General features: G+C 35.6%; 2 protein-coding genes across 7 annotated transcripts in view; both read right to left on the reverse strand.

Moving 5' to 3' along the window:
* The window catches only part of LOC137252177 (F-box/LRR-repeat protein 16), a 701,255-nt gene that overhangs the window by 101,082 nt on the left and 586,295 nt on the right, over positions 1–13,878 (reverse strand). The gene's annotated exons all lie outside the window — the stretch shown is intronic.
* Positions 9,920–11,276, reverse strand: LOC137252729 (uncharacterized). The gene is made up of 3 exons (XM_067788797.1): positions 10,897–11,276; positions 10,299–10,655; positions 9,920–10,051 (listed from the first exon to the last, which is right to left on the reverse strand). The coding sequence occupies exons 1-3, from the start codon at positions 10,960–10,962 to the stop codon at positions 9,920–9,922; spliced, it is 555 nt and encodes a 184-aa protein (XP_067644898.1). The 5' UTR covers positions 10,963–11,276.

Below are 13,878 nucleotides of genomic sequence, written 5' to 3' on the forward strand. Positions count from 1 at the left end.
CTTGGTTGGGCTTAACCCCTGTACCCAAGGCAAGGAACGTTGTTCCCGTTCTAAAGTTAGATCTTTGGCCGTACTGGTAGACCGTTCCTTTACCGAGTGAACTGACTGCGTGCTATCATAAGATTTTATAACAAATTATCGTCTCCACTTTGTACAGTATGTAACTTGCAGGAGCCAGAAGACGTTTTTCACTTTATTGCCACATGTCCGATATACAACAACATTTGTTCCCTTTACTTTGATGAAGGAACATTAGATAAGGCCAAGGTGGTTGCCAGTTTAAATGGATTTAACGAGCCTTTGGCAAAGTTTCTTGCGGATAGCTTTAAAATTAGGAACTTAATATTAAATGAATTTTTGTAGCTCGTTAGTATTTTATTTAACACGTGGTACGACACACAACATACTCTGTTATTGTCTCTAGTATCTACTTTAATTTATTTATTTAAGTGTTTCGATGTACGCAAAAGGACATCTGTATCTAATTTTTTGGAAAAAATAAATATATACCACTACTACTATTACTACTACTACTACTACTACTACTGAATGCTATTATCCTCCTCCGCATCATCACTGATAGCGATTTCTTCCTCCCCCGGATTGCCTTTTCTTCAGGCATGCTTAACGAACGAAACGATATCATTTCGTTACGATAATCCACGTTAATAAACGAAACGAAGTCATTTCGTTTCGTTTATTAACGTTAAGAACGCCAAATTAACGTTAATTTGACGATCTTAACGTTAATAAACGAAACGAAGTGACTTCGTTTCGTTTATTAACGTTGATTATCGTAACGAAATGATATCGTTTCGTTCGTTAAGCATGCCTGCTTTTCTTTGTCATCGTTACTCTTTTTAGTAGTTTTTGAGTTCATTTTGGTCATACGACCACATGCCCGAAAAGGCCAAGTCCGCGGTATAGTGTAAAAATGTAAAAAAGCGCCCCTTGCTGCCTTAAGGTCATCATTATATAGCGAGGCGGCCCGGTATTGTGATACACAAGCTGGTTTGTGATACATATTTCTTCGTTTACTATATAATATACTTAAATGATTGTTCTTATTGTTAATGCAATAATATTCTTCAATTGTAAAAGCTATGCTCTTAGAATCGTAATAACAAATAAAAACAAGTAAGAACGGGACTGTCTTCGGCTGTGCCGAAGACTTCATACCTTTCATGAATGGGGCTGAACAATAATCTTATCCCGTTCGTAATCTCCGAATAATCGGATGTATAAGATAAGAAATATATAGTGAACAGATCTACATAAATACCTTAACGATTTTTACGATAAATATAAAATAAAAAGCAGGTAGGTACTTTGTGTGAGGATGCAAAGTTTCAGGTTTTTTGTGGTCTGCGTGTAAAAACTATGACTACGAATCACGTATTTCAACAATATATGACGTAAACGTAACTATTTGATGAAATTTGATGAATTTTGAAGCTTCTAGCCGTAAAAAGGGGGCAAAAATTAGAGTTTATATGGGGTATATAATATATATACCACCGATCTCTTTGATTTTTTTAGACAACAAAATATGCTGTATACGTAAGCATATAGTGAAATTTGAAGCGTCTAGGGGCAGAAATTGCGCAAAGTTTCTTAACTGAACAATCGGTTGTATGAGATATATACTATATATACCACCGGTATCTATGATTTTCTCAGACAACAATATATGCTATACACGTAAGCATTTGGTGAAATTTGAAGCTTCTAGCAGTTAAAATGGGGCCGAAATCGAAAAAAAATATATATATACTATATATATATACTATATATACCATCATATATATATTATATATATCACCGATCTCTATGATTTTTTGACACAACAATACATACTGTATACGTAAGCAATCGGTGAAATTTGAAGCTTATAACTGTTAAAATGGGGTAGAAATTGCGAAAAGTTTCTTATCTGAACAATCGGTTGTATGAGATATATACTATATATACAACCGATCTCTATGATTTTTTCAGACAACAATATATGCTATATACGTAAGCAATCAGTGAAATTTGAAGCTTATAGCTGTTAAAATGGGGTAGAAATTGCGAAAAGTTTCTTATCTGAACAATCGGTTGTATGAGATATATACTATATATACAACCGATCTCTATGATTTTTTCAGACAACAATATATGCTATATACGTAAATATTCGGTGAAATTTGAAGCTTCTGGCTGTTAAAATGGGGCTAAAATTTGCGAAAATATATATATATATACTATATATATATACTATATATACCACCATATATATACTATATATACCACCGATCTTTATGATTTTTTCAGACAACAATATATGCTATATACGTAAGCATTCGTTGAAATTTGAAGCCTCTAGCTCTTAAAATAGGGCAGTAATTACGAAAAGTTCCTTATCTGAACAATCGGTTGTGGGGGATATATACTATATATACGACCGATCTCATAAATTTTTTCAGGCAACAATATGTGCAATATACGAAAGTATATGGTGAAGTTTGAAGCTTCAATCTGTTAAATTGGGTAAGATATTACAAAAATCCTCTTTTTATGAAAAATCGGTTGTATGGAGGATATATGCTATAGTGGTCCGATCCGGTCGGTTCCGACAAATGTCTAATCGGACACCCAAATACACCCGCTCACCAAATTTTATCAAGATATCTCAAAAATTGAGGGACTAGTTTGCATACAAACAGACAGACGGACAGACGGACATGGCTAAATCAACTCAGCTCTTCAACCTGATTATTTCGGTATACTTAATGGTGGGTCTATCTATTTTCCTTTAAGGACTTACAATTTTCGGTTTCGTGACGAAATTAATATACCATTTCATTTTCATGAAAGGTATAACAAGTAAAGAAGGCTAAGTTCGGGCGTAACCGAACATTACATACTCAGTTGAGAGCTGTGGAGACAAAGTAAGGGAAAATCACCATGTTGTAAAAAGAACCTAGGGTAACCCTGGAATGTGTTTGTATGACATGTGTATCAAATGAATTTAAAGAGTATTTTATGAGGGAGTGGGTCATAGTTCTATAGGTGGACGCCATTTAGGGATATCGCCATAAAGGTGGACCAGGCCTGAATCTAGAATTTGTTTGTACGATATGGGTATCAAATGAAATGTGTTAACGATAATTTTAAAAGGGAGCGGGCCTCAGTTCTATAGGTGGACGCCTTTTCGAGATATCGCAATAAGGGTGGACCAGGCCTGACTCTAGAATTTATTTTGTACGATATGGGTATCAAATGAAAGGTATTAATGAGTATTTTAAAAGGGCGTGGACCTAAGTTCTATAGATGGACGCCTTTTCGAGATATCGCCATAAAGATGGACCAGGGGTGACTCTAGAATTTGTTTGTACGATATGGGCATCAAATGAAAGGTGTTAATGAGTATTTTAAAAGGGAGTGGGCCTTAGTTCTATACACGGAAAGAATTTTTTACTAAAATCAAAGCACAAACAAGAAAATCGAGGTTTGTATTTGAACTTGGAAAATATTTTCTTATTATTAAGAAAATCTTAGAAAATAACTGTACCTCTTACTTTTAAATAAATAAGCAAAGATTTTCTTATTTCCGTCTTGATTTGTACTAAAATAATCAAGACTTTTTTTTACTAAAATTACTCCAGTTTTTTCTTGCGTTAGCCGCAAAATTTAAGAAATGTTTTTCTTTTATTAAGCTTTTTTTTCTTGGCAGACGCAGAATAATTAAGAAATAATTTTCTTGTAGTAAGTAAAAATTTTACTTCTTTAAATAAGTAAATATTTGCTTAATATGGACTAGAATACTCTAGCAATTATTTTCCTAAACTTAGTGAACCTTTTCTTAATAAAACACCGAAATATTTTATACTCAGCAGTTCTAGCACACTTTTTTTTTTTAATTTAGTTGCAAATTCATTTTTTTTTATTAATATTAACAACTAAATAAAAAAAAATGTTATAGTAAAAGTATGCTCACTTATGTGAATATTATTTCTGTGGAAATATCAATGATATTACAACATATTAGGCTTGAATGCCGTTTTACCACTTGGCAAACGAAATTTTTGTAGCGGCTTACATTCTAGGTTTGCAATGTTTATTTTTTCATAAAAAGTGGTATATTTATTTATATAATAAGGCATGTAATGGTGATCCCTTGCAGATATTTCTATTTTTTGTAATATAAAGTATACACATTCACTTATTTTAACAATATCGGCTATATTGTAGAGATCGTCGTCGTAGTATAAATGATCATTCAGCCTATACAAGGTATTTTTAAATACAATACTTTCACCATATTCTGGAAATCCTACAATTTCCTGAAACATTTCCTCGAATTTATACAAGGGTTTACTTGAGTTTTTAGACAAAGTAAATGTAAATGTAGGTTCAGTTGTATAGTTTAAAATAACATTTGTAACTTAAAGCAACATTTTTTTACTAAAGAAAATGACAAATTTTTTCTAGAACTAATAGTATGTGCATAGTTAACAACTTCTTTGTTTTTAGACTCAAACCGCATACACCACAGATTTTTCAAGGGACCACATTTTCTTACAATAGACGGATAGTGAATCAATATATGGTGTTTGGATTTTAAAGAACCATTGAACACATTAGTATATTGACTGTGGTGCAGCTTTATTATGTCTTAAGTGTTCTTATATATTGAACAGTGAATTTATTGGATAAAATTAAACGAACCATTTCTTCAAGTGTACAAACATATTTCCATACATTATTCCCTACTGGAACTAAGTCACCTATGAATCAAGTAAAATATGTTAAATACAATAGTGATTCACGGGCAGTCATGTTTAATTTTCCATTTTTGAAGTTTTGTGGAGAAATTTCCTTTGCCTTATTTTTTCCAGCCATATTTCCATAATAAAAAAAATGGAGCGGTTATTAAGATCTTGTAAAGAAAAAAAATCATTAAACACAAAATACTTAATAGCATTAATTAATCCATATTTGATTACACCTTCAAAAACATCGTGCATTATATCAACAGAAAAGTTATCGACTGCGTGAAATGAAAGTAATTTGTTAAAAACCGAATCAAATTTTATTCCTGTTTCGCTGTACGAGTCGCCAGTCAAATCTCGATCAAAGTCAGTTCCTAAAGGCAATAATAAAAAGTTTTCAATAATTGAAATTTTTGTATCAGCCTTTGGCATTGTACAAACCGACAGAAAAAGGTATGTGAAAAAGACGGAGAAAATCCAAGTAGCGTATTCAAAGCTAAGTTGTCCCCAATAATTAAACCTAGTACAAAACAAGTAAGGAAGGTTAAGTTCGGGTGTAACCGAACATTACATACTCAGTTTAGAGCTATGGTGACAACATAAGGAAAAATAACCATGTAGGAAAATGAACCGAGGGAAACCCTGGAATGTGTTTGTATGACATGTGTATCAAATGAAAGGCATTAAAGAGTATTTTATGAGGGAGTGGGCAATAGTTCTATAGGTGGACGCCATTTAGGGATATATCCATAAAGGTGGATCAGGGTTGACTCTAGAATGCGTTTGTACGATATGGGTATCAAATGAATGGTGTTAATGAGTATTTTAAAAGGGAGTAATCCTTAGTTCCATAGGTGGACGCCGTTTCGAGATATCGCCACAAAGGTGGACCAGGGGTGACCCTAGAATTTGTTTGTACAATATGGGCATCAAACGAATGGTGTTAATGAGTATTTTAAGAGGGAGTGGGCCTTAGTTCTATAGGTGGCTGCCGTTTCGAAATATCGCCATAAATGTGGACCAGTTGTGACTCTAGAATGTGTATGTACGATATGGGTATCAAATTAAAGGCATTAATGAGGGCTTTAAAAGGGAGTGGTGGTTGTTGTATAGGTGGTCGCCTTTTCGAGATATCGCCATAAAAGTGGACCAGGGGTGACTCTAGAATGCGTTTGTACGATATGGGTATCAAATGAAAGGTGTTAATGAGTATTTTAAAAGGGAGTATACCTTAGTTCCATACGTGGACGCCGTTTCGAGATATCGCCATAAAGGTGGACCAGGGGGGACCCTAGAATTTGTTTGTACAATATGGGTATCAAAAGAAAGGTGTTAATGAGTATTTTAAAAGGGAGTAATCCTTAGTTCCATAGGTGGACGCCGTTTCGAGATATCGCCATAAAGGTGGACCAGGGGTGACCCTAGAATTTGATTGTACAATATGGGCATCAAACGAAAGGTGCTAATGAGTATTTTAAAAAGGAGTGGGCCTTAGTTCTATAGGTGGACGCCGTTTCGAAATATCGTCATAAAGGTGGACCAGGGGTGACTCTAGAATGTGTTTGTACGATATGGGTATCAAATTAAAGGTATTAATGAGGGGTTTAAAAGGGACTGGTGGTTGTTATATAGGTGGTCGCATTTTCGAGATATCGCCATAAAGGTGGACCAGGGGTGACCCTAGAATTTGTTTGTACAATATGGGTATCAAAAGAAAGGTGTTAATAAGTATTTTAAAAGGGAGTAATCCTTAGTTCCATAGGTGGAAGCCGTTTCGAGATATCGCCATAAAGGTGGAGCAGGGGTGACCCTAGAATTTGTTTGTAAAATATGGGTATCAAAAGAAAGGTGTTAATGAGTATTTTAAAAGGGAGTAATCCTTAGTTCCATAGATGACGCCGTTTCGAGATATCGCCATAAAGGTGGGCCAGGGGTGACTTTAGAATATGTTTGTACGATATGGGTATCAAATGAAAGGTGTTAATGAGTATTTTAAAAGGGCGTGGGGCTTAGTTCTATAGGTGGACGCCTTTTCGACATATCGCCATAAAGGTGGACCAGGGGTGACTCTAGAATGAGTTTATACGATATGGGTATCAAATTAAAGGTATTAATGAGTGTTTTAAAAGGGGGTGGTGGTAGTTGTATATGTGAAGGCGTTTTCCAGATATCGACCAAAATGTGGACCAGGGTGACCCAGAACATCATCTGTTGGATACCGCTAATTTATTTATATATGTAATACCTGCCAAGATTTTAAGGGTTTTTTATATCGCCCTGCAGAACTTTTTCATTTTCTTCTACTTAATATGGTAGGTGTCACAACCATTTTATAAAGTTTTTTCTAAAGTTATATTTCGCGTCAATAAAACAATCCAATTACCTTACCATCATGTTTCATCCCTTTTTTCGTATTTGGTATAGAATTATGGCATTTTTTTCATTTTTCATAATTTTCGATATCGAAAAAGGGGGCGTGGTCATAGTCGGATTTCGTTCATTTTTCATACCAAGATAAAGTGAGTTCAAGTAAGCACGTGAACTAAGTTCATTAAAGATATGTCGATTTTTGCTCAAGTTATCGTGTTAACGGCCATGCGGAAGGACAGACGGACGACTGTGTATAAAAACTGGGCGTGGCATCAACCGATTTCGCCCATTTTCACAGAAAACAGCTAACGTCACAAAATCTATGCCCCTACCAAATTTCAAAAGGATTGGTTAATTTTTGTTCGACTTATGGCGTTAAAAGTATCCTAGACAAATTAAAAAAAAAAGGGCGGAGCCACGCCCGTTTTGAAATTTTCTTTTATTTTTGTATTTTGTTGCACCATATCATTACTGGAGTTGAATGTTGACATAATTTACTTATATACTGTAAAGATATTAAATTTTTTGTTAAAATTTTACTTTAAAAAAATTTTTTTTTAAAAGTGGGCGTGGTCCGTCTGCGATTTTGCTAATTTTTATTAAGCGTACATATAGTAATAGGAGTAACGTTCGTGCCAAATTTCATCATGATATCTTCAACGACTGCCAAATTACAGCTTGCAAAACTTTTAAATTACCTTCTTTTAAAGTGGGCGGTGCCACGCCTATTGTCCAAAAGTTTACTAATTTTCTATTCTGCATCATAAGTTCAACTCATCTACCAAGTTTCGTCGCTTTATCTGTCTTTTGTAATGAATTATTGCACTTTCTCGGTTTTTCGAAATTTTCGATATCGAAAAAGTGGGCGTGGTTATAGTCCGATATCGTTCATTTTAAATAGCGATCTGAGATGAGTTCTCAGGAACCTACATACCAAATTTCATCAAGATACCTCAAAATTTACTCAAGTTAATGTGTTAACGGACGGACGGACGGACATGGCTCAATCGAATTTTTTTTCGATCCTGATTATTTTGATATATGGAAGTCTATATCTATCTCGATTCCTTTATATATGTACAACCAACCGTTATCCAATCAAACTTAATATACTCTGTGAGCTCTGCTCAACTGAGTATAATGAATAGTTTCATATGTTGAGTTAACTTTAATTGGTAGTTCGTGTTCTTCCAGAAATTTTAGTTCTTCAACTAGCGGACTTAATACAGTAATGTCAAATTCTTTTAAATATTTCGCTTTAACAAACATAGCTGGAAATATTGCTGACAGTTTTGAGGCCGAAAATGCCGATATACTTTGAGTTCCGGTGTGACTTCCTATTGGGTCATTCGTTTCGAAGTCATCATAGTACAAGAAAAAAGGAATCACTTTCTTGTTCGGAAACTTCAATACTTTTTCCTTCCATAACTCGCCTTGAAAGTAGCTATTGATATGGCAGAGATTATCCTGACTAAGCACTTCAATTCTCTCTAAAGTCTTAGTCAACATATTAGGTAGCTCAAAAAACTTTTTTAGCTGAAAACGTAGAGGAAGAATTGTTCCCCCAAACGTTTTACTACCAACTGATGCAACCCCCTTTGAAACTATTTCTGTTACTACGGAGTCAAAATTGAATTGTGTTGGATTTTGTAAGAACTCATTTTGTAGTAAATAATTCGTTAATTGGTATTCACTTTTAAACAAGGTAATCATATTCAAAAAATTATGTATAAAACTTTCCACGCTTTCCCTAACCTCCTGGTCAGAAATAGTTTTGGAAATATTTAGTAGAGGATTAAGTTCAATCTCCAAAAGATTGGTCACTTTACAGATAATTTCTTGTACATGTTTTGCAGTCAAGTCGCTTTGAGCATACATATAGGAAATGAATTGTAAAAGTTTTTGCTTCAACGAATCAACTAAAAAATACTATCTATGACATAGTTTTTTGCTGCGTTTGTATTTTGAATATCTAAAGATTGAGGTTCATTAAAAAAAATGTTTATATTTAGAATTCCGTTTGAGCTGTTAAAATTTCGGGAAGTTTTATATTTACAAGTTTAGTTTCGGATATGTTGGTATTTTCAGAGCTTCTGTGAATATGATTTAAATGCCTTTTCAGGGTTTTTATACTTGAGAACGATTGTATACATTTATCTTGTTGACACTTAAATAGTCCATATGGTTTTTTGCGGTGAACATATTTTAAATGTATGATTAAATCATTTACAGTTTTTAGGCAGTCTTTACATACAAAGCAAATAAACATTATGAAAACGCTGGAATTGTTAAATTTACGCAAGCCTAAATACTGTTTGAATCTATCTCAAAAAAACATTTTTGTATAAATTGCCAAACGTGAACACGTTGCTTTTGATATTGAAGATTAAAAATATAATGCAGTTTGAAAATATTGGACACTGCCTCAATAACAGATGCCTATGAGTATTTTATATCGTCAAATACTCCAACTATCTGCAAATTAGCCGTATCTTCATTACAAATTAATACTACTAGCGGCTGTAATTGTAGTCCATATTCCTTTAAATGCAAAAGAAAGACTTTCTTTCTAAAGATGTTTGTAGATCGTTGGGACTGTTCCCCCTTAGCAAAAATTGTTGCTGAGAGTCACTGATTGACGGCTTCCAAAATTGTTTATTTTTCGATTTAATAAGCCCTGTCGGAGGCAATACAGCTGACATAAGATCAAATATTGCAACATCACGTAAATCTTAGTAAAGAAAAAAATTATTAAAATTAACTAAAATATACTATTATGGAACCACCTTTGTTAGTTATATCACAAAGTTGTGCTTGTCCTTGATAAAACTCTGAGCTTTGCACATAAACACTTCAATAAATGATTCCCATTTAACATGGAGCCCATAGCAATTACCGTAGCTTATTTTGTCGAAGTCTATGTCTATCTGCAATTTCATAAGTGAGTTAAAATAAAAATTTAGTTGTCAGTTGTTATTTAGAATTGGTTGGTTAATACAAATTCGAAATGATGTTTAATGCATTCATTATTCAAAGCTAATGCAAATGGAAAATACTTATAAATTAACTTTGCTCCTAGCAAACTCAGTATAAAATATTTTACTTTTATAGTCGAATATTACTGCATTAAACAAATATGTACGTATGCATCTGAAAGCTGAGCTTTGCACTCACCAAAGTTTTTCCAAAGCTTTTCTTGTAGGAAGGCCACTCAAGAAGTATTTCGTTTATTGTTTTGTCTTTACTGTTTGATATGCTAATTCTGCGATAATCAATGGTTTCCACCCAACGTCTTTGTACCTCCTTCCAAGGTTCACAAAAATGTCGGAGCCACTCTTTGTGATCTTCGAAGACAGTCGCTGAAGAACTTGGAATCTCTTCGATATCTTCGGGCAAATAATCGAATTGCGATTGAAATGCAGTCCTTTTTGCAGGTAACAAACTTTCCTTGCGCAAGCGTGCAACTGAATTTTTATAGAAATGGTACAATTTTCCACTTGGATATTTGCTGCTCTTGTTGTAATAAACCTCCTGCAATTGTTTTAAAATTTAACTTCAAATTGGTTTCAAAAGGATAACAAGGAACTAATATATTATGCCGGTATGACACTACGTTTCTTCATGTATTTTTCGGGTATTGTATAAGACCATACCCTTCGTACAAAAAACGGAAAAATACCCCAAAAATACATGAAAAAAACATAGTGTCATATCGGCTTTAGCAATATTCACAATATCTTCATAATCTTTATAAATTTACTAGTCAGCTTACCACTTTTTCTCCAGGAAATTTGGCACAAATCTGATTTGCAACGCACAAAAAATCTTTTTCTCGCATTAATTTAGATCGTGATGTATAAAATTCTACTGCATTTTGAATAATATTTGATCGGCCCCTTTTGTGTTAAAATCGATGGATTCGTTTCCACAATGAAGTGTTTTAACAAACTTTCAGTCTTCGTTGATAAATATTTTTCTAAATCCTGAGAAATTAAAGGTGAAAATATTGTAACGAATCTGCCGCAAATCCTCTTATTTGCAATCCTCTGATAAGTTCGAATCACTAAACTGTTGAATAAATAACTCCAATATTGAATAATGGAAAAATGGCCTTTATTAAAGTACTTCACAATGACACTTATACTTTGCTACTCGCTGGCTTAATAACCAAACTGATTGATAATTCAAATTGAACTCTACTATTGGCCGCCAGATCGCGTGCTTAATCAATAACTGATTGATTGCTCAACTCAAACTGAATTCCTTCTTACTCGCCTGCCCCGCTTTTATAGTTTACGCTGCATACTTCTAGGCTCTTCCATTTCCAGAACTTACCAACTATATTCGTGTGTGTATAGTTCTCATATAGTTTCTACTTGCTTACAATTGTCTACTTTTTAGCGTTTCTCAGATGTACATATGTGAGTTTGTAGTTTACAGTCTCCCGCACACACTTAAGCGTATAAGTAAATTCATCTGTGTGTGACATCTCATCTCTCGCTGCCTTGTATGTAAATGGTGCTCGTCGGAATGTGTACATATGTGTAGACGCAATTATTGATTCGATTATGTAGATACATAATGATTGAATTATTGATGTGAATTCACGTCACTGCTTAGCATCGGCCTGGAGATGGCAGCACTCCTCAGTTTTGCTAATATTCGTAACACTGCCCTCCACCTAAGTCTGATCGTCCCGATCAGACAAATCTCTCAATCTAAACGCCGCTAGCATCTCCAAATGTACCACCCTTCTAATCCGTGGTTTCCCAGTGGTTTGTATGCGGTAGATGGTATCACTGATCTTCTTCACAACTTTGTACAGGCCTTCCCAACTGCACCGAAATTGGGCTGGAACACCTTTCCGCCGGTGAGGGTTGTTTAACAGTACCAAATCTCCATTCCGGAAACCTTCCGAATTATTTTCCCTGTCGTACCTGTGTTCCATCTTACTACTCATTATTCTGAATCGTTCTCTCTCACTCTGTTGCTTGGCCAATGAAGAACTACTTTGTAGAGCTTGTTCTTGACGGATTGGCTTCACATACTCAGTATCGTTCCGACGTTTCCCAACAAAAGTGCGCGCTGACTTGAAACCATCCTTGCATTCTTTCTGAAAAATTCTTTCAGTCATTTTAGTGCGTTTATTAGGGTTTGTTGATGCCGGTCTTCTCCTCGGAGGTACTTTTAATTTCGCTTTATTTGGCACATTCGATCCATCAACCTTTGCTCTATCTACTTGACTTTCGTGGTCTCTGTCGAATCTCCTCCACCAGCACTCGCTTACTGCTGAACCCTTTTTCCAAACTGAAGTTAAGTGGCACATCTTGGTTCTCATAATGCATCACCCTTCTCTGCATATCGATCTTGATGTCATGGTCAACCAAGAAATCCACTCCCAATATAACTTCATCAACGATCTCCGCCACAACGAATTTGTGTAGAACCATGACCTTCCCAATTAGGACTTCACATATTACTTCTCCCTGGACTTGGTTATATTCGCCTGTGACCGTACGCAACCTCGCTCCAGGTAATGACTTTACTCTCTTGTAGACCAAATCAGATCGAATCAAGGAATGAGATGCGCCCGTATCTACAGTCAGTACACGCTCCTTGCCATCCACATTCCCTCTGACGGTAAGACTGCTTGATTTCCTTCCAATTTGCGACACAGATATCACAGGACATTCAATAGCCGGGGCAAGTTTTCGTTCTTTATCTCTTACTCGCTCTTGCTCATCTCCTTCAGCTTTGCGTTTACGGCCACCCACATTGTTGGAACTATTGGAATTGCTACTGCAATGACGTGCAATGTGACCTGGGTTACCGCACTTGAAACATTTCATAACTTCGGCATTTTTCTGTTGTGATCTCTGCAGAGCTTCCAAAATTGTATCTACCCACTCTGGCCTTTCTACTTCCACACGATGAGCTTTGTATGCTAGTTTACTCAATAATGACGCCGTTTCCTGAGTCAATGCATGGGATACCGTTTCAGAAAATGTTTGCTTTGGGTTCGCGTATGTGGCTCGCTTCGTTTCGACGTCCCTTATGCCATTTATAAAGCTCTGAATCTTCACTCTTTCCGTGTATTCCACAGGTGCATCCACATTTGCACGATGAGCCAATCTTTCAATGTCCGAAGCAAACTCCTGCAAAGTCTCGTTAGCTTTTTGGTAGCGGTTTTGCAATTCTATTTGAAATATCTGTTTCCTGTGTTCGCTTCCGTATCGCCGTTCTACAGCAGCCATCAATGCGTCATAACTGTTCCGTTCGTACTCTGGAATACTCTGTAAGATTTCGGCAGCTGGTCCTTTCAATGCTACGAAGAGTGCGGCAACTTTATCTTCCACATTCCAGTTGTTCACTGCTGCGGTCTTCTCAAACTGTAGCTTAAAGACTGGAAAGGAACAGAACCGTCAAAGGATGGTGTTTTTACCTTTGAATTACTAGTTGAAACTGCTGGGCGATTCAGTTGCAACTGCTCGATACGTCCTCTCAAAGCATCCACCTCGGCCTCGATTTTTTCTTCAAACTGTAGAATTTTTGTATCTTGCGCCTCCAACTTCGAGGAAATACGTCCTTCTTGCTCTTCCAGTTGAGCAGAGATCTGCGATGATATCTGTGCTGAAATTTGAGCCGACATTTCGGATATCCGTGCCTCTTGTGCTTCAATCTTCGCTGTTATACGGTTCTCCTGCGATTCCAGCTGAGATGACATTTGCGACGACATTTCGGATATACGCGTTTC

The sequence above is a fragment of the Eurosta solidaginis genome, chromosome 5, assembly GCF_040869045.1.
Source record: "Eurosta solidaginis isolate ZX-2024a chromosome 5, ASM4086904v1, whole genome shotgun sequence".
NCBI lineage: Eukaryota > Metazoa > Arthropoda > Insecta > Diptera > Tephritidae > Eurosta > Eurosta solidaginis.